Consider the following 18,898-nt stretch of genomic DNA (forward strand, 5'->3'; position numbering starts at 1 on the left):
GCATTATTTCCAGTGTTTCATTATGGCAAATGAAGCTACTGTGAACATATATGTGTAAGACTTTGCATAAACACAAGCTTTCCTTTCTCTTTGTGTGGATACCTAAGAATATATTGACTGGGCCATAGGGTAGGTGGATATTGCCTTTTTAAGAACTCACCAAAACGTTTCCTGAAGTGGCTGACTGCCTTGCGTTTCAGCCTGCAGCATTTTAGAGGTCGTTGGCTCCACGTGCTCGCTGAATGCCAGTGGTTTCAATTTTAGCTTTCTAAGAGGTGTGGAGTGGATCTCACTGTGGTTTTAATTTCCGTCTCCACAGTCATAACAAAGTGGAGCATCTTTTCATGTGTTTATTTCTAATCTATCGTATCAGCTTTATTGAAGGGTCTGTGCAGATATTTGGCCCTTTTTGTTGGGTCGTTTGCTTTGTTACTAATTTTGGAGAGTTCTTTATATATTCGGGATACATGTCCTTGATCAGTTATGTAATTTGCAGGTATTTTTAAAGTCTTTTCATTCTCTTAAGTGTGTTTTGAAGGACAGAAGTTCTTCAGTTTTATGAAGTCCAATTCATTAATTTCTATTTTATTGGTCATGCTTCTGTTGGTTAGTATAGGAAATATTTGCCTAATCCAGGGCCACAAAGATTATCCCATATGCTTTCTTTCAGATGCTTTATAGTGTTATGGTTTGCCTGTAAGCCATTGATCTTTTTGAGTTAATTTTTGTATATGGCTTAAGGAAATATGGGAGCAAAGGGAGTTTTGTGTGTATGTGTGTTAGTTCTCTAGGGAAACAGCACCAGCAGGAACACTCTGTAAAGATTTTGAGATTTTTAGTAAAAATTGTCACATGTGACTGTGGGGCTGGGCAAGGCCAAATTCCATAGAGTAGGCCCCATGCTGGGAGTTCCGGGGAAGCTTGTGTCTACTTATAAGAATGTATGTTCCACCGTTCTTGGCTGGCATGTTCACTGCACATAGTTAGGTCAAGTTGGATGGTCATGTTCATCTTCTATATCCTTATGACACTTCTTTCATCAATCATTGAGAGGGTGTGATGAAACCTTCCACATAATAGTGCATTTCTCTATTTGCTCTTTGCAGTTCTTTCAGTTTTTGCTTCATTTATCTGAAGCTTTGTTCTTAGAACATAAATATTGAGGATTGTTGAGTGCTTCTCATGAGTCGACCCTTCTGTCATTATGAAATGACAACGTAAACCTCCACTAATAGTCTTTGCTCTTTGTTTGACATTAAGACAGCCAACCCTGCTTTCTTTGGATTGGTATTAGCATGATAAATCTTTTACATTCTTTTATTTTCATCCTATTAATGTCTTTATATTTAAAGTAGGTTTCTTTGTGACAGCATATAGTTAGGTTTTCCTTTTTTATTTAGTCATTTGATATCCAATAATGTGATTATTGATCTGCTTGGGGATGAATTTCCATTCTCAGTGTGTGTTTTCTATCCATCCAATCTCTTCTTTGTTCTCTTTATTCCCCATTTCTGCCTTCTTTTGGATTAATTGAATATTTTTTTAGATTCCATCTCCCCTCACCTAACTTGCTATGATTCTTTGCTGTATTATATTATTGAAAGGTTTAGTACACATTTTAATCTGTCACAGTCTGGATTTAAGTGATATTATCACACTTCAAATGTGCATAAAGACCTTGCTGTGGCATGCTTCCATTCCCCAGCAGACCTCCCTGTTCTTATCAGAAATCCCACAATACATTATTATTTTTTATTTAAAGAGTTGATTATTTTTCAGAGACTTAAATAATGAGAAAAAGACTTTATATTTACCCACCTGGTCACCATTTTTGGTGTGGACCCAGCTTTCGATCTGCTCATTTCCCCTTTTCTCCAGCACTTCCTTAACTCTTGTTTACTTGGGGTCTGTTCAGCTTTCATGGGTCTGAAAGTTTTTATTTTGCTTTGTTTGTCAAAGATAGTTTTGCTAGGTATAGAATTCTGCCTGACCTTTTTTGCGTTATTTTCTATGAAAATATGATGTGTTTCTCCTTGTCTGCTTGAAGATTTTCTTTCTATCACTGGTTTTATGTAATCTGATTGTGATGTGCCTTTATATAGACTTTTTCTTTACTTTCCTTTGCTTGTGCTTGGGATTTGTGGAACTCCTTGGATCTGTGGGTTTATAGTTCTACTAAAAGTGAAGCATTTTTGACCACTGGTTCTCAAATACTTTTTTTGTTTCCCGCCTCGTCCACTTCGGGGACTCTGATTGCATGTACAGGCCACCTGAAGTTGTCCCCCAACTCACTAATTCTCTGTTGTTTTTTCTGGGTTTTTTTTTTTTTTTTGAGTCTTTGTTCTCTGTGTGTTATTTTGGAAATTTTCTATTGCTATGTTTTCAAGTTTCTGAATTTTTTCATCTGCAACTTCTAATCTGCTATAAATTCTATCAAGCATATTTTTCATTATAGAAATGGCAGTTTTCATTTATAGAAATTCAATTTGGGTCACCTTTACCTTGTTCATATCTCTAACATATTTGGATTTTTCCTCTAGCTCCATTTTAAACCCATGGGATGCAGCTGTAATAACTGTTTTAATGTTTTTGTCTACTAATTCTATTTTCCGTGTTATTTATAAGTTTTGATTGCCTGATTTTTCCTCTCATTATGGGTCATATTTTCCCTCTTCTTTACATGGCTGGTGATATTTGGTAAGATGCCAGGCATTTTAAATTTTACATTTTATGTGCATCATTACTCCTGTAAGAATTTTTAAGCTTTGTTCTGGCATACAATTTAGTTACTCAGAAAGAGTTTGAGCTTTCTCACTTTGCCTTTAATCACTGTTGTTTCCCGTCTCTCAAGGATCACTGTCCTTCACTGCTAGATACACAGTGTGTCATGGCCATTGCTTCGTATATCTTATCCAGTTTTAGTTGTTTCAGATGAAAGGTTAGATCTAGTCCCTGACACTACATTTTTGTTGGAAATGGAAATCTATAATTTCTTTTTAAATTCTTCTTGAATTTCATTAACCATTTGGAAAGTTTTACCAAGTGGGCTTTGTTTTGAAATTTCTATATTCTAGTCACTCTTCTAATGGCTATTTCCCTAGGTAACAGCTCATGCCATGGTGTTTTTTAAAATTAAAACTCTACTTTAGGCCTCACTAGAACAGTTTTCGGTTTACAGTGATTGCTGTTTAGCAGAAACTTGACATGGCTTAGTAGTAAACTCTCACTTCTGAGTCCTGCTGTTGCCAAGCAAGCGCTCCCATGTGTAGCAAGCTTTCTGTCCCAGGCACTGTGCTAAAAGTTTTATACACAGCATACAAACTCCCCAGGTGCTCAGCACCACCCCTTGAAGTAGGTATTACCAGTATCCCTGTTTGGGAGATGGGGAAACTGAGGCACAGGGGTCATCGAGCCTCCTGAGGTGGTGCTGACCCTACCTGTGTGCTCCACGAGTTAGCATGTTGCCTTCAGATACAGCATGAGCTTGTCCCGTTCCCGATGATCCATTCATTGGCACTCTCTCAGCGATGCAGGACGGTGCAGGCTTCCTGGGACCATTGACCACCTTCTAAAAATCAAGCACACAGGCAGACGTGCAGGGGCCATTCCCAGCCAGCAGAAGCAGGGAGTCTGTGCCTGGGCACGTGGCTGTGCAGGGCTGAGGGGAGTGGGTGTGGAAGCCTGCTTGTCCCGCTTACCACCCTGCCTGCTGGTGCCCGTGCCCCGTGTGCTGCCCTGTAAACCTGTGCCTGCTTCTCCCACCTGTGCAGGTACTGTGGCTCATCGGTCCCGCCCTCCCTCACCAGCATCTCCAACGCCCTGGTGCTGACCTTCGTGGCCGACTTGGACCTGGCTCGCGAGGGCTTTTCCATCGACTACGAAGCCATCGACGAATCGGCAGGTAACAGCTTTGGGATTTTGGTTCCCTTTAGACACTGTAACAGCGCGGTCCCGGCACGCCCACCACCAGAGCCTTGGCCATATGGGGAAGGCTGACTGCTCGAGAAGGGATTGAGCTGTGGCCTTCCCTGCTGAAGGGGTGACGGTGAGCTGGACTGAGCAGTCTGGTCACTCAGCACCGGTGATGCCCCGGGCTGTGGTTCTGCAGGAAAGTGCCTTGTTCTTAGAAACTGTATTTGGAAGAGACACAGTGTTTCTACTTTGCTCTCAGCTGGCTCAGGCAATGCTGAGAAAGAGACAGGGCGAGAGAGGCTGTATAACTGGTGAATCTGGGCAAAGGGAGTTCAGGAACTCATTCTTGTAAGTTTTTCATAGTTTAAAATTCTATCATGGAAAAAATTACTGGATGGGCCGAATTCTTTTCTTAAGAATTTAGAAAAAGAGCAACAATGGATAAGGCCAAGAAACTAGATTTCTTGGCAAAACAAATTCTAAAATGGGCCCAAAGAAATTGAACCTTTTCTGCATTTGTTCCTTTTATTGTCTTTCCCATATTTCTTAATTCTCATCATTACTATGCATGCTGCAAATGCAGCTGAGGGAACAAATACCCCCGTGTGTGCTATGAGCCCTGGAGCTGCCCCAGCTCCAGCCTCCAGCTGCTTTATGGGGTGCCACCTGGTGTGGGTGCCTCTTTAGAGAGTCTGGGCTTTCCTTTGCACCATGATTTAGAAAGACACTTAATGGGCCCCCATAGCATGCAGCACATTTCTGCAGGCCTGCGGCACCGGAGCTGCCCTGCGCCCCCAGCGCCTGGGCTGCCCCCAAAGCCTGCTGGGATGTGCTGGCGCTCCTGCGGAGAGCCCTGGGGCTCGTTCCCTCGTTCTGGGCCTGCCCCCGGGGTCCCCTCTCAAGCCTGGCTGGAGTGTCCCGCCCTGCCCTTGCAGCCTGGGTGTGGAGCTGCCGGGGACCTTGGGTCTCCCAGGGCTGGGCTTCACTCTGGTGACCGGCAGGAGGTTCCTCCACACCATTTCCTTCTTCCCCTGGGAGCCTGGCTGATTCCACTTTGGTCTGAGCTTAGGTAACTACTAATTTAAAGGGGTAATTATATATTCTTAACATCGATGGCATATACAAAATATAATTCTATTGGGTTTTTTTAAAAAAAAGTATAAATAAAACGGGAATATTGTTGGTGAGAGAAGGTCAGGTGTTCCCCCGTGGAAAAGGCTTTCAGTAGGTCTGTTCTTATTGCTCAGTGTCGGCTCACCTTTTCACAGGTGCTGATGCCCTGACTCTTTCCAGCTCAGTGGATTTTTTTTAAAAACTTCATTTACTGTCTTAACCCTTCCTGTGCCAACATGCAGCAAAAACTTGACTTCGGCCACCCTTGTCCACCCTTGCCCACCCTTGTCCCTGTTCTTCTTCTGCCCTAAATTGGTGTCCCCAAGGACTGGATTCGAATTCCTCCTTGCTACATCTGAGCACATTGATTTCCAGAACGTAACCTCTCATCTTCAGCTCTCTAAAAGTGGGGCTCTGCCATGGAGCTGGGAGGGGAGGCGTTCTGTACGAAAGCCCCTGGCGGCCGCGCAGTGCTGCGATGGGGCCTTGGAAGATGGTGTTTCCACAGCGCAGGCGGGCGGGTCCTGTTCGGGTCCCTCGGTGTCGGGCCCTGGAAGGACAGCGTCTTGGTTGTGATCAGACCCTGGAGCGAGCTCAGCCGGGCGTCAGGTGTGGGCTAGAACTGCTGCCTGTTTCCTCAGGAGGAAGTGGCCCTGGGAGTCCTCACGTGGAGGACTGTAACCCAGACCCCAGGAGGAGCAGCAGCCTTTGGCGCCCCCAGACGTTTCTAGGCAGCCCGGGCACAGTCAGGCCCATGCCGGAGACCCAGTGCTGCGCAGCTGGAACAGTGTAGGCTGTCTCTGGCTGCGGGAACCCTCCTGGGGGCCAATGGTGCCCATGTGCTGGGAGGGTCCCCACCATCCTGAGGACCCCCTGGTGATGAGGTGAATGCCACACAGAAATACTTACTTGAAGGTGCTTAGTCAAGGCAGAGCCACATTGTAGTTTTTAAAGAAATGTGGTTTTGCCATTTTGTAATGGTCCACATAAATGCACTTGTCCTTACCATTTCCCCCTTTTATTCAAGATCTTTTTCTAATTGCATCACCAGCTGGTGCTTGGTAGTAATCCCTCGGCACCAGGGAGGCCCATCCCTGGGAGTCATGTCCCATGCATTTACATGCTGAGTTTGGATTAGAGAGTGGTCACATTTGAGCAATGTGGAGGCTCTCAGGAGGTAACTCCTAAGCACCCTGCAGCTCTAGGCCTAGTTGAAATTTCAAGCACACAGTTTCATAAGCATAGTCATTAGTATCAAAGGCCCATCATTGGACCATCCATCTTCACTGGTCTTTGCCCTTGCACTGGGGGATTGTTGCTGCTCCACTGGGGAGTGTGAAAGAGTTCCCTGGAATGGGAACTCAGCATCCCCTCAGTTGTTGAGTGAAACTCTAACCACTATGACAATATCCAAAGAACATCTAATTTGTTAAGATAATGGTATATTAAAGTCCCCTACTATAATTGTAGAGGCATCTATTCCTCCACTTAGTTTTTCCAGTATTTGCCTCATGTATTTTGAGGTTCCCAGGTTAGGTCCTTAAATTTTTATGATTTTTCTTTCTTCTTGCTAGATTTCTGCTTTTATTAAAATATAGGGTCCTTCTTTGTCTCTTGAAGGGCAGGTTTCTTATTGACAAACTCTCTTAATTTCTGTTTACCTGTGAATATTTTGAATTCCCTCATTTTTGAATGCCAGCTTTGCTGGATAGGAATTCTTGGCTGGAAGTTTTTTCATTTAGCACCTGAACTATGTCATACCACTGCCTTCTTGCCCCATGGTTTCAGATGAAATCAGCCCTTAATCTTACTGAGCTTCCCTTGTGTATGATGGATCTCTTTTCTTTTGCTGCTTTCAGTATTTTCTCTTTGTCTTGACCATTGGGAAATTTGACGAGTATATATCTTGGGTTAGGCCTGTTAGGATTTATGCAGTTTGGGGTGCACTGTAATTCCTGGACATGTATGTCCATGTCCCTCAAGAGAATTAGGACATTTTCAGCCATTATTTCTTCCAACACTCCTTCTCCCCCCTTTCCCTTCTCTTCTCCCTCTGGGATACCTGTAATGCATACGCTTATGCATTTCATATTGTCATTCAAGTCCCTAAGTCCCTGCTGGATTTTTTCTATCTTTTTTATGTATCTGTTGTACTATCTGATTTCAGATGTACTGTCTTCCACATCGCTGATTCTTTCCTCTGCCTGTTCAAATCAGCTATTATGTACTTCCAGTGTATTTTTGATTTCTTGCATTGTGCCCTTCATCACCAGCCTGTTATCTTTTTATTATGTTTATAATTTCTTCAGTATGTTCTCCCAGTGTCTTCTTAATATCCTTAATCTCTTCCTTCCCCTCATTAAGTTGATTCATGATATTTGTTTGGACATCTCTGATCCATGTTCTGCCTCTCCTATGTTCTGCCTCTTCTCCTGTTTTTTAGTTTGTTCATTAGGCTGGGCAAGTATGGCTTGCAATTTTTTGTTGATGTCTAGACATCTGTTTATAACAGGTTTATTCAGGTGGTTAGCTTCACTTTCTACTTAAGGGTTTTATTTTGTTGTTGTTTTGTGTGTATGGTAAGATTTCACTTTGACACTCTGTTCCTTTTATTCTATTTCCTTGCTGTTGTCTATGTTCCCTTGGGGAAAAAATTAGGACCAGAGAAAAGGAAAGATGAAGAGAAAAAGAATAATATAAATATTAATAATAATAGTAAAATGTTGAGGAGGAGCTGTACAAGCCTAGGAAAATAAATAATTAACATGAGTAAAAAATTATAAGAAGTACAGAGGAATAAGAATAAAAAAGTAGAATCCAAAAAAAAATGAAACAAGAAACAAGATAGAGAAGAATATATAGAATGAATTAAAAGGCCAGAGTAATGAGAAGAGAGGAAAAGAGAAAAGAAAAGAAAATAAAATGAGAAAGTAAAAAAAAAAAAAACAAGGAAAGAAAACAGAGAAAAAATGAGAGAGAGAAATAATAAAAAAAAAAATTGAGGACCAAACAAAAAGAGGTGGAATGAATGAAAAACAACAGAAAACAGAAGATAGAAAAATGAAGGAAAGAAAATAATGTATATAGAAAAAATCATAGAAAAAAGGGTTGGGGGGGACACAAAGAAAGTGGAAATACAACAAACAAGAAACAAAATAGTAGTAACTAAAAAACAAATTAAAAAAAACATAAAACAACAACCAAGGAAAAGCAGCCTTCCCTCTTAGGCCCCTGAGGAGCTTCTCAGGCTGCCGCCGGTGTTCATTGATCAATCACTCTGCAGCCGGCCCTCTGCTGGTGATGTACTGGGTTTTAGTGATTAAAAACTAAAAATAAAAAGGAATCTTTGGGGAAAAAAAAAGAAAACCAGATCCAAGAAAGCCTCAATCAATACGTTTCTTGTCATAAGGTATCAGCTGGATGCCTAAGAACCAGGCGGACTGCTCTCTTGATGGACCCAGGAATTGGTTGGAATTCCTCCACTGAGCTAGATTGTCTCCTTAGGTGAATTAGTCTTCAGAGCCTATCTGACCCTTTCCCCAGTGTTTTGAGACTTCCACAGCTCCGGTGTGGTCTGGGAGTGGGCTCCCACGTGGTCTCGGTGGGCTTGGCAAGCAGGGGTGTCTCTCCAGCACCAGGCGAGTGACCGAGAGCGGCTCTGAGCGTTGGCTTAACGTCTGGAGCGCTCTGCACTCAGCGTCGGTTCTCTCGGCTCGGGGGATTGCATGGCAGCTCTCGCTCCGTGGCACCATCGATTTTTATCTCAGTAAGGAACTCCCACGCCTGGGCCCACAATAATTAAAACCACCCCTCCCTCTCTAGTCCCCTCCCCCCTTCCTCATTTTCTCTTTTCCCTTTCTCTCTCTCTCTCTCTCTCCTCTCTCTCTCCTCTTTCTTTCCTACCTCCCTCTTCTCTTTCTCCTTAATTCCCTACTTCTTCCCTCCCTCCCTCCCATCCCTCTTTCCTCCTTTGTCTTTCTCCTTCTCTGTGGAAATATTTGCCAGGTCATCTTTTGGTTTAAATATCACTGGGGGTTCCTTCAACAAAGCAAAGCCTTGATTTCTTGCTGTTTAGAGCAGAGTGGACCAACTACCTGAAGCATGCCCTGCTCTGAGGACTGTGGGTGGGCAGCACACCCCATGATGCTCCCTGCGTGCTCCGTGCACGCAGTCCAGTGAGACCCCTCCTCTTTCCTGAGTATGACTTTTCGGGGAAGTAGCACGTCTGTACAACCTCAGTTTTGTGTTTATTCACAGTCAACTGTAACATGAGTTTATTTTCTCCCAAACCTTTCAGCTGGAGAACCCTTATGTATCTACTCCTTGGCCCTAGATTTCAGTTATTACTGGGTAAAATAGAGATAACAATAAAAACGCCTTCGCACCAGTTTTCTCTGCCGCCTCTCAGTTTTGTGGGGCATAGGAGGCTGAAGGGGTTGGTAGTAAACGTGGAGTCTACAGCACTGAGGTGGTGACAGTAAACTCAGAGCAGGGCTGTTACTAACGCAGGACGAAAGCCAACCGGGTGCTCTGCTGCCCTCCCATGTCCTCTCTGCTTTGAGGCTCCACCATCACCACCACCACCCACCAGTGCCCGTCACGGGCCAAGGCCTGCAGCTGTGCCAGCCCTGACCCTGCCACCCCCGCCCAAAGGGGTGCCACCCTGGGGACGAGGGCCTGGGGCACAGGGTGAGGCTGCTCGGTTTGTCCACGGCCGGACTGGGCTGAGCCAGGGCCTCTGGCCCCGCGACCTCGTCCCATTTCTTGACCCACAGCCGAGCCTCCTGCTTTGGTGTTTCTCATAAATGCCTGCCTTGGTGAAAACCGTGTGAGGAAGTTACGTGAAGGAGAGCAGAACCGAATTCATTCCAGGCCCGGTCAGAGTTGGGCCTAATTTGAAAGCCCTGTGGTCATTTAACCAGTCCCAAGGTGTAAAACTTGCTCACTCAAGGTTTATGGAACAGTTTCCACTACATAGCTTAGTTTTACTAGAAATAATTTTTTCACCCTTGATATTTCAAAACCGTTTGTTTCAAAATGAAAGCATCCTTTGAACGTTCCAGAATGGGCTGCTGAAAAGCAGCGTCTTGGCCCGAGCTGGTGAGGGCGGTGGCCCTGGCTGTGTACTGAACGTGGCCTGTGTCCCGCTTTCCCTCCTTGGTGCCGCCGTGTCTGCGCACAGTGTGCTCGGAGGACTTCACGGAGGAATCGGGGACGCTGACTTCTCCAGGCTTCCCCCAGGCCTACCCTAGCAGCCAGGCCTGCACCTACAGGATCACCGTGCCCACGGGCCAGCAGATCGCGCTGCACTTCACCAACTTCTCCCTGGAGGAGGCCATCGGGGGCGCGTGCGTCGATTTTGTGGAAATCAGGTAAGCGCCTTCATGTGCTTCATCATCTCTTTCGTTATTACCTGGAAATATTAAGGGAAAGAGTATGGAAAGTCCCTGAAAAGCTCCCTGCTCTGCACTTCCTTGAAAGGGGTAAATGTTGTGACTTGAAGCTTGACTTAGCAGAAGACAAACATCACATTACATGAAATTCAAGTGGCTATTTTGAAGTGATTCTTTTATTGGGGATACTTGATAATAAACCCCAGATTTTATTTGGGCAGAGTAAACATGCACTACCACTCTCAAATGAGGTACTTGGTATCATTGAAATACTACTTTCTGTGTGTTAAATCAATTTACATTTCAGGCTGTCCACTTAGGTTAATAATATCACAAAAAATGTGGCAGGATGCCTACCTTATCTTAAAGTTTCCCCAAAGTTTTTGTGCTCAAATAATACAAGTCCAGGCTTGTGAATTTCAGTACAACACACTTTTTCTTTCATCTCTGGCACTTTGAGTGACTGTGTTAAAAAAAGCTGTCCTTGCAGGGAAGGTGAGTTGACCTGTACGTCGCTATCTTCCAGATCACGGATCATCATTGAGTTTGATTGGGCTGATTATGTTGCTGAACATCTGTGCAACCTTCTCCATTTGTCATTTTGAAATTCCGGAATCTTTCATGATTTAAAAATAAAGTTTATTCTGTGATGTAAAGGAGGGTACTAAAATAGTAAATCACAGTTGCGCCATATCATGCTAAAATAGGATGATTTCCTTAATTTATAGGAACCAGTCATTGTACTTGAATGGTCAATGAATCTTTTTTTTTTTTTTGGTTTGAAAACTAGGCTTAAGACTACAAAAATTTCCTGGGGAAAGAAATGGTTTACAAAATTTTGCTTACCATGTCAAATATGATATATTGAATTTTGTAAAATTCCAAATTAGAAGGACAATATTTGCGGTTTCTCTGTAATATTAACCAACATTTATTTATACTGTTAATTTTATGGTTTCTTTATTCTAGGCCCTCTGATCCATTTGCTGGAGGCTTTATTTGACAGGGTGAAGATCCTACACAGTCTCTCAGTTTGCACTTGGTTATAAAAATGTCATGCTGACCATAAATTATGGTCTTCTTTACTATTATTCAAATACTATTTAAAAATTTTTTTTAATTTTTTCATTACCTTTTTTTTAAGTTAATAGATACAATTTAATAAAGTGAAAAATTGAAAACTTGGAATTATGTTTTTAGAGTATCTTTGACAGAAGTTGATGGACATAAACTGATGTTTGTAATTCCAAAGTTAAAATTATGTTAAATATACAGTAACAGTATCAATAACTAAATTATCTGTATTTTGTCACAGAGATGGAGGCTATGAAACATCACCACTCCTGGGAAGATACTGCGGCTCAAACATCCCTCCAAGAATTATCTCGCACAGTAACAAGCTGTGGCTGCAATTTAAGAGTGACCCGTTTGACACGAGGTCTGGGTTCTCTGCCTACTGGGACGGGTCGTTGACAGGTAGGTAGGACACGCTGGCTCTGAGCCGTCCTTCCTCGCAGAGGCCACTCGGCTTCTCCGTTCTCGGGTTGTCACGCTCTGTCCACTTTGTCTCCGTTTCTTTCCGGCTGTGTTTTGTCATTGCTGTTGTTAAAGCACCAAGATTGCAAATGTTTCTGAATTAACAGCAGCCGCTTTTCATTTAAAGTCTAGTTCCCTGCTGCCTCGCACCAAGAAAGCCCTCCTGTTAGAGAAGGGGGTGCATGTGGCTGCGAGGTGGGGTCCAGCCGAGGGGCTCCTGGGGCAGTTTTGCTCTGAGCTTGGTCCGGGGGAGCAGCAGGGGTGCTCTTGATTAGCCGAGATCCCCTTTGCCCTGAGGGCTAAGGAGCCGTGCCGCGTCCTCTCCCGCAGGCTGTGGGGGCACGCTGTCCACCCCCAGTGGCACCTTCACGTCCCCCAACTACCCGATGCCGTACTACCACGGCTCTGAGTGCTACTGGCAGCTGCGGGCCAGCCAGGGCAGCCCCTTCGTCCTGGAATTCGAAGACTTCCACTTGGAGCACCACCCGAACTGCACGTCTGACTACCTGGCGGTACGTGTGCTGTGTGTGCGTCCCACCCGCTGCCTTCGCGCCCCCCACTCCCAAGCATTGTTCTTCTGAGATTCACGAAAGGTGAGCATTTCAACAGAACATCCACACAAAGTTTAGGCAAACTGAAAACTTACTTAAAAGCTATGGAAGAAAATGACAGTCTTCTAAGTAATAAAGCATGTGCTCCTTATGGGTTGGCCTCCCGAGAATTTAAAATGTATTGATCATGGGCTGTTACGATATGACTAAAATCTCCCCAAATGGGTGACTGAATTTAGCATAGTTATTGTCTATTTAATTTTTATATGTACTTTGAAAAACGTATATAGTACTATTTTGGTGAGTTGGAGAAGATAATTGAAGTCATCCAACTAGAACTGTTTATAGTAGCAGCAAGTCACCGTTGTCCATTTAAGAACAGAGTCTAAATAAAAAGTGTCCTCAAGTGTCCTGCTTATAAACTATGCAGTGAAAGGGCAAGAGGACAATTGACACTTTGCTGTGGCCTCAGAATATGTGTGAAACTCATTTTCGGGTTTCGCACACTCGTGCTGTATGCGCGCGCCCCTGGTAAGTGGTCCGAGTCACAGCGGCTAAAGGGAATTTTTAAAGCTTCTTCTGGGGCTGCTGCTCGGCTCTAGCCCAGCTGCGTTGTGCGTCTGACGCGCGGCGCTGTCCTCCAGGTGTTTGACGGCCCCAGTACCAGCTCCCACCTGCTGGCCCAGCTCTGTGGGGAGCAGCCGCCACCTCCCATCCGCTCCAGCGGGGACAGCCTGACCTTGAAGCTGAGGACGGACGAGGGCCAGCAAGGAGGCGGCTTCCTGGCCAGATACTGGCAGAGTAAGTGCTGGCCGCTGGCGCCTCTCGTTGGAAGGGAGGGAGATGGGAAGAGCCCCTGGTTTGGGGAAGTCAGTTAGTCTTAGCTCTTAATTACGTGGCCACTGTAACTCTGCGAGAGGGGAACGTGCTTCATCTCACATAGTCAAAGCATCCGGTGAGCCGTGGGACTTGGAAGAGGACTGAGCGTGCCATCCAGCCGCCGTCCACGTGCGGTCAGTGCCCGTCACTTCCAGCCCATGCCAGGCTGGCGCTGCGTCTTCTGAGCGACCCTCTCTGCTGCTCGGGCTGCGCGCCCAGCTGGTGAAGGCTGCGGCGTGGCATCGCCCGTGAGGCCCCGTGGACAGGGCAGGATGAGGGGTCCTGGCGCTGGCCCTCCACATGCCACCCTCCTCCCGCTTCCGTGGTTTCACCTCTGAAAAGAGAGTCAGATGATGTGCAAACTTCCCTTAAGCGCAGCAATTAAATAGTCAGAAGTTAGTTTCAAAATAGACATTCAAGAAAGCAAGGTTCAATAATACCCTTTAATTTTGAAAGTACTGTTCCTTACCCCACTGAATCTAAACTTATCCGTAATTTTGATGGTTACCTAAAAACGGAATTGAAAGGCACTAAATTGTATTTTGAGTGCTAGTACCTCTGTGGATCAGTTGGAGCACTAGAGCATAACTTGGTCAGCATTCTGGACGGCTCTGAGCAGTTTCGGAATAGCAGCTCCTTGTTCTGAAAATCACAGTTAGTGTCGAGAAGCTGAGCTTGTGCGGCTGAGCCGTGGCGGTGGCCCGGGTTTGCGAAGGCTGTGCTGATTCATCTCGTGGTTACAGTCACATTGCTCCTTGCAGACCCCTCCTTTTTTCCCTTCCTGCGATATTTTATGTTTTTCTCAGAACTGCAGAGCGCTGAAGGTGTAAGTTAATGCACATGCACTCTGTCCTCCCTGGTGGACCCGAGCTGGCCGACTTTCTGTGAGCGTGGCCTGAGGTTGGCTGTGTCCGCGCTGCAGCAGCCGGGCGGCCCTGCACCTCCTGGCTCTGCCTGGCTTCCTCCTGGGTGTCGGGGCAGTGGTGCTCGCCTGCTGCCAGCTGGGCCTTCTTAGAAATCCTTGTGGTCATAGCTGTGACCCTCAGCGTTGCAAGGAGAAGTGGCCGGAGCGCCCCCGCCCCAGCAGGCAGGCTGTGAAGACCACAGAGGCAGGCTTTTCAGGCCAGAGCCGGCCTGTTGTCCCCTGCACCTAAGGCAGCGTCGGCATGGGAACGGCATGGCGCGCCCCGAAAGCCCTGCGCCGTGCTCAGGCCTGGGCCGGGCAGCGGGGGGCCCTCTCAGTCAAGGCACCCTGCTGAGGCCCTGGTGGAGCCTCCTCGGTCCGAGGGCGCGGGCAGGTGCAGAGCCTGCCTTTCCCCTGAGCCCCTGTTCCCGTCCTTTGGCACTTCCTGGGGACTCGCCCGAGGCGCGGGGGCCCTCCAGGTTCCCTGGGGGCACCCTCGCCCCTGCTGGCGTGCGTGGAGCCCTGGGGCTTCTAGGCTGTGAACATGGAGGTCGGGGTTTCTGTCCCTTCCCAGCGCCGGGTGAGAGCAGCACAGGCGGCTCGAGGGCATTGGTCGGCGCTCCAGAGGGTCGCCCAGTGCCACAGTTTCCGCCCCCGCCAGCCCTGCTGAACGGTTACCACCGCCCCAAAGTGTCTGCTCCCGGGGCGGGGGGAGTGCGTAAAGGTGCTGTGGGCTCACGTCACACCCCACGTCTCCTAGAGGAGGCTCCCACCCACACCTGCATGACAGGGCGCTCCCTCTTGTGTGTCCCAGCGTGCGAGGACGTGCTCATTGCCAACCGCACCCACGGCATCCTGGAGAGCATCCGCCACCCGCACCCCTACGCCGCCCACCAGCGCTGCAACTGGACCGTCCAGGCACCCGCTGGCAGCACCGTCAACTTCACGTTCCTCGCGTTCGAGGTGGAGTACCACCCCAACTGCTCCACAGACTACCTGGAGGTACGCGCGCCGGCTGCGGGCGGCAGCGGGCGGGGCCTTGTCAGGCCCTGGGATGCGCCCCCTGCGTGGCGGGCACAGCCCGGCCTATGCGCGGCAGGTGCCTGGCCTTCCATGTGCCCCGACGGTGGCGGCCTCTTGAGAGCTCCTCGGCCCACACACAAGCAGCCGCCCTCTTCAGTTTACATGGAAGGGAGTGGTCTCCGCTTGGCTGGTGGTTTCTACGTCTGTTCTCTCTAAGTAAGAGACCAGGAGATATGTGGGTGTCTTGGACTTCATTCCATAGCTAACTTACCTGATGTTAGGAATCAAAATTTGATTATTTTTTATCTTTAAATAAGTTCATTTCAGTTTTTCTTTTTGTAGAATGGAAGTTCCTAGTTATTATGATGACAACCAGTGAGGTTTATTCAACTCTTTTTTTTTTTAATCTCTTCCCCTCCCCCCCCACCCCGGTTGTCAGTTCTCTGTGTCCATTTGCTGCGTCTTCTTTGTCCACTTCTGTTGTTGTCAGCGACACGGGAATCTGTGTTTGTTTTTGTTGCGTCATCTTGCTGTGTCAGCTCTCCGTGTGTGTGGCACCATTCCTGGGCAGGCTGCACTTTCTTTTGCGCTGGGCGGCTCTTCTTACCAGGCGCACTCCTTGCGCGTGGGGCTCCCCTACACGGGGGACACCCCTGCATGGCAGGGCACTCCTTGCGCACATCAGCACTGCACTTGGGCCAGCTCCACACGGGTCAAGGAGGCCTGGGGTTTGAACCGCGGACCTCCCATGTGGTAGACGGACGCCCTAACCACTGGGCCGAGTCCACCACCTATTCAGCTCTTGAGTGCAATGCTATATAATAAAAGTTACTTAAATATAAGGCAATCTGAAATATGAAGTAATCTGTTTTCACAGTACAATTTTTTTTACTTTAAAAAAGTTTTTTTGCTAATTTGCATATATAACTTTTAGGGTTATAGATTAAAAAGTTTAGACGTTTCCTCATTACTTTATTACTATAATTATGTATACATATTATAAACATTATATTAATTTAGAAATGTTTCTACTTCCATCCTTCGTAAAAGTTTTATTCAAACTGTTTACATGCATTTTGATATCAGTTTTTTACCGGTAGTCGTTTTCCACACCTTTACTTCCATTTAAATTGTCAATAGATGGCACATGATGCACCTATGCATGACATTTTTGCTAGAGTATTCTGAAGTGACAAGTGCCCACTCTTGTGACACGAGGATTTTTTTCCTCTCCCACCACCCACCACGACACTGGCTTTCTTCTCGAGGAGACCAGTGATGGCTGCAGACCTGGTTGCCGTGACTGCCGACATCTAGCACTTGGAATTCTGAGCTCATAGTCCCAGGAAAAATGCTTTAGCCCTGGGAAAATTTCCTTGACCTCGTTTTACTAATTTGACAGCAATGCTAACAGAAGCTGGCATGGCTGTGGTTGTTTGAGTTTACTGTATCTTTTGCAAACAGCACTTGGTTTTCTGAGACAAAGAACCTAGAGAGCATCTGGTCTTTGACCTTGTGAGGTCCTGAGCATGAGATGCCCTCCTTTTTGAGGGATATATTTGAGTGTAAAAATCTTGTTTTATGGTTTAAAAAGTACAGTGTTGTAGAAAGAGTACTGTGTGTCCAGTGCATCGTCATGGAGGCCCACTGGCGGTTCCTCAGCTGGGGGGCCCCTCACCCAGCCTGGGCTCCCGTGTCCTGCCGAGCTCTGTGCGGGGCCACCCAAATGGGGCCACGAAGGCCGGGCCACGCAGGGCGGGGCCACCCAGGCAGGGAACAGCCTGCTTTTCTCCTCCACCAAGATCTGGTTCATCTTTGGGGGAAAAAACCTGGAAACAGAGTTTGTGCGAAGCTGTGGGGGTCCCCTGCCCCCCCTTTGAAGCCCCCATCCCGACCGTGTGGCCACTTGTCCCTCGTCACTGGTGGGCCTGCGCACAGTGGCCTCGTGGGATCGGGTGGGCGGGGCCTCATGCCACGTGGCCCCCTTGGCTCCCGTGGACAGCTGGGACGAGATGGAGCTCCAAGCGCCCCGTCCCATGGATCTGCCACCCGAGCTGCGCGCCCGTGCAGATTGCTGTGGTGAGACGGGCCTTCGGGGAGCTGATGGGAGGCGAGACGTCACCAAGGCACGGAGTAAAGGGCGGCGGACCCTGGAGAGGAGAAGGGGGGGTGGCCGGGGCGCACTGAGGGCCCCAGAGCTGCAGGGTCTGGGCCACTCCAGGAGCCCCCGGAGCCGGGGTCTGAGGGCGAGGGGCAAATGTGGCCTCGGCTGTGTGGGAGGGGAGGCCAGAGGCACGAGCCGCGTGAGAAGGCGGGTGCAGACACACCTGGGCCGGCGGGAGCTCCGGTGGGGTCCAGGAGGGCGGCTGCAGAGCCTGTGCGCAAAGGCCCGTGGGCGGCCCGGGGGGGTGGCCGTGGCCTGACGCTGGCGGCTCTTCCTCCAGTGCGTGGTGTGGGAGGGTCGACAGTGCGGTGGGGCGGGGGCGGCACGCAGGCCCTGCATCCATGCCCGGCCTCCTCCTCAGCCCAGGCGTCCTCGCTCCCCAGGGGGCCCCGGAACCCCAGCCTGGGGGCTGGGCCTGGGAAGGTGCTGGCCCCGTGTGAGACCTGCTCCCGCCCTCGTGGGAGCCGCGTGGCCTCCCCGCCTGGGCTCAGGTGTGGATCAACAGGGACGTTGCTCCTGGGGAGCTCATCTGGCTCCAGGCCCTCTCGGTGTCCTCGAGGGTGCAGGCTGCCTGCCACCCTCCCCATATCCCTGGGCCTGGGGACTGAGGCCCCTGCCCTGTGAGCGCCGCCCAGCTGCTCTCGAGGACCCCGGCCGAGACTGGGAGCCGGGCACGGGGCTGTGAACACGGCCGCTCGTGGGCTTGCTCGGGAGTCCCCAGCCCAGAACGCCAGCTGGACCCGGGCCCAGGGCCCGCCCTCTGTGCCTCTGTCTCCCCATCTGCCAGTGGGGTCACCTCAGGGTTAGTATTGTCATAAAAGCCACAGCACGGCCTGGTGCGTCGTAACTCTATGTGAGGGCTGCCGCACCGCTTGCCCATCTGCGTGAGAGAAGAGCCTCAGGGGAGGCGCTCCGTCAGCGGGCACCTGTCTGCAGGCACCTGTCAGTAGGTCCCTATTGGCAGGCACCTGTCGGTGGGCACCTGTAGGCAGCTGCGCATCCGAACATTTCGATGCTTCTCGGGAGGAGGAGAAGTGATGGCCCCAGCCTTCAGTCTGTGTTGCCAGAAGCCCTGTGAAGAAACAGGGCGAGGAAAAGGCAGAGTCCATTTACTGACAGGAGTTTGGGTACTGAAAATTGCTTAATTTTAAGGTGAAAATTGTTTTTGTTATTCTGTATTACTTCCAAAAAGAAGAACCTGGCATATCCTTGAATTTAACAATTCTAATAAAAAAAAAATTATCAGTGAAGGAAACAAAAAAAGTTCCTTTTGAGTGGTTGATGCCTGTTAAATTGTTGAATTGCCAAGCCTGTCCATTGCTCAGACCCTGGAGCTCTAGGCCTGCTGCATGTGGGTGCTCAGATGATGGGTGAGTCAAGACATGAGAGGCTGGGGTGCTGTGTGGTCCTGGTCAGCATGGGC

General features: G+C 48.2%; 1 protein-coding gene across 1 annotated transcript in view; it reads left to right on the top strand.

The window, feature by feature from the left end:
• CUBN (cubilin) overlaps positions 1-18,898 on the top strand; it is a 242,374-nt gene that overhangs the window by 68,911 nt on the left and 154,565 nt on the right. The window contains exons 22-27 of the mRNA XM_058297911.1: positions 3,771-3,901; positions 10,208-10,397; positions 11,734-11,894; positions 12,285-12,466; positions 13,150-13,306; positions 15,103-15,290. Coding sequence (XP_058153894.1) covers positions 3,771-3,901; positions 10,208-10,397; positions 11,734-11,894; positions 12,285-12,466; positions 13,150-13,306; positions 15,103-15,290 — 1,009 coding nt within the window. The remainder of the gene's footprint in view (positions 1-3,770; positions 3,902-10,207; positions 10,398-11,733; positions 11,895-12,284; positions 12,467-13,149; positions 13,307-15,102; positions 15,291-18,898) is intronic.

This window comes from Dasypus novemcinctus, chromosome 5 (assembly GCF_030445035.2).
Source record: "Dasypus novemcinctus isolate mDasNov1 chromosome 5, mDasNov1.1.hap2, whole genome shotgun sequence".
Taxonomy (NCBI): Eukaryota; Metazoa; Chordata; class Mammalia; order Cingulata; family Dasypodidae; genus Dasypus; species Dasypus novemcinctus.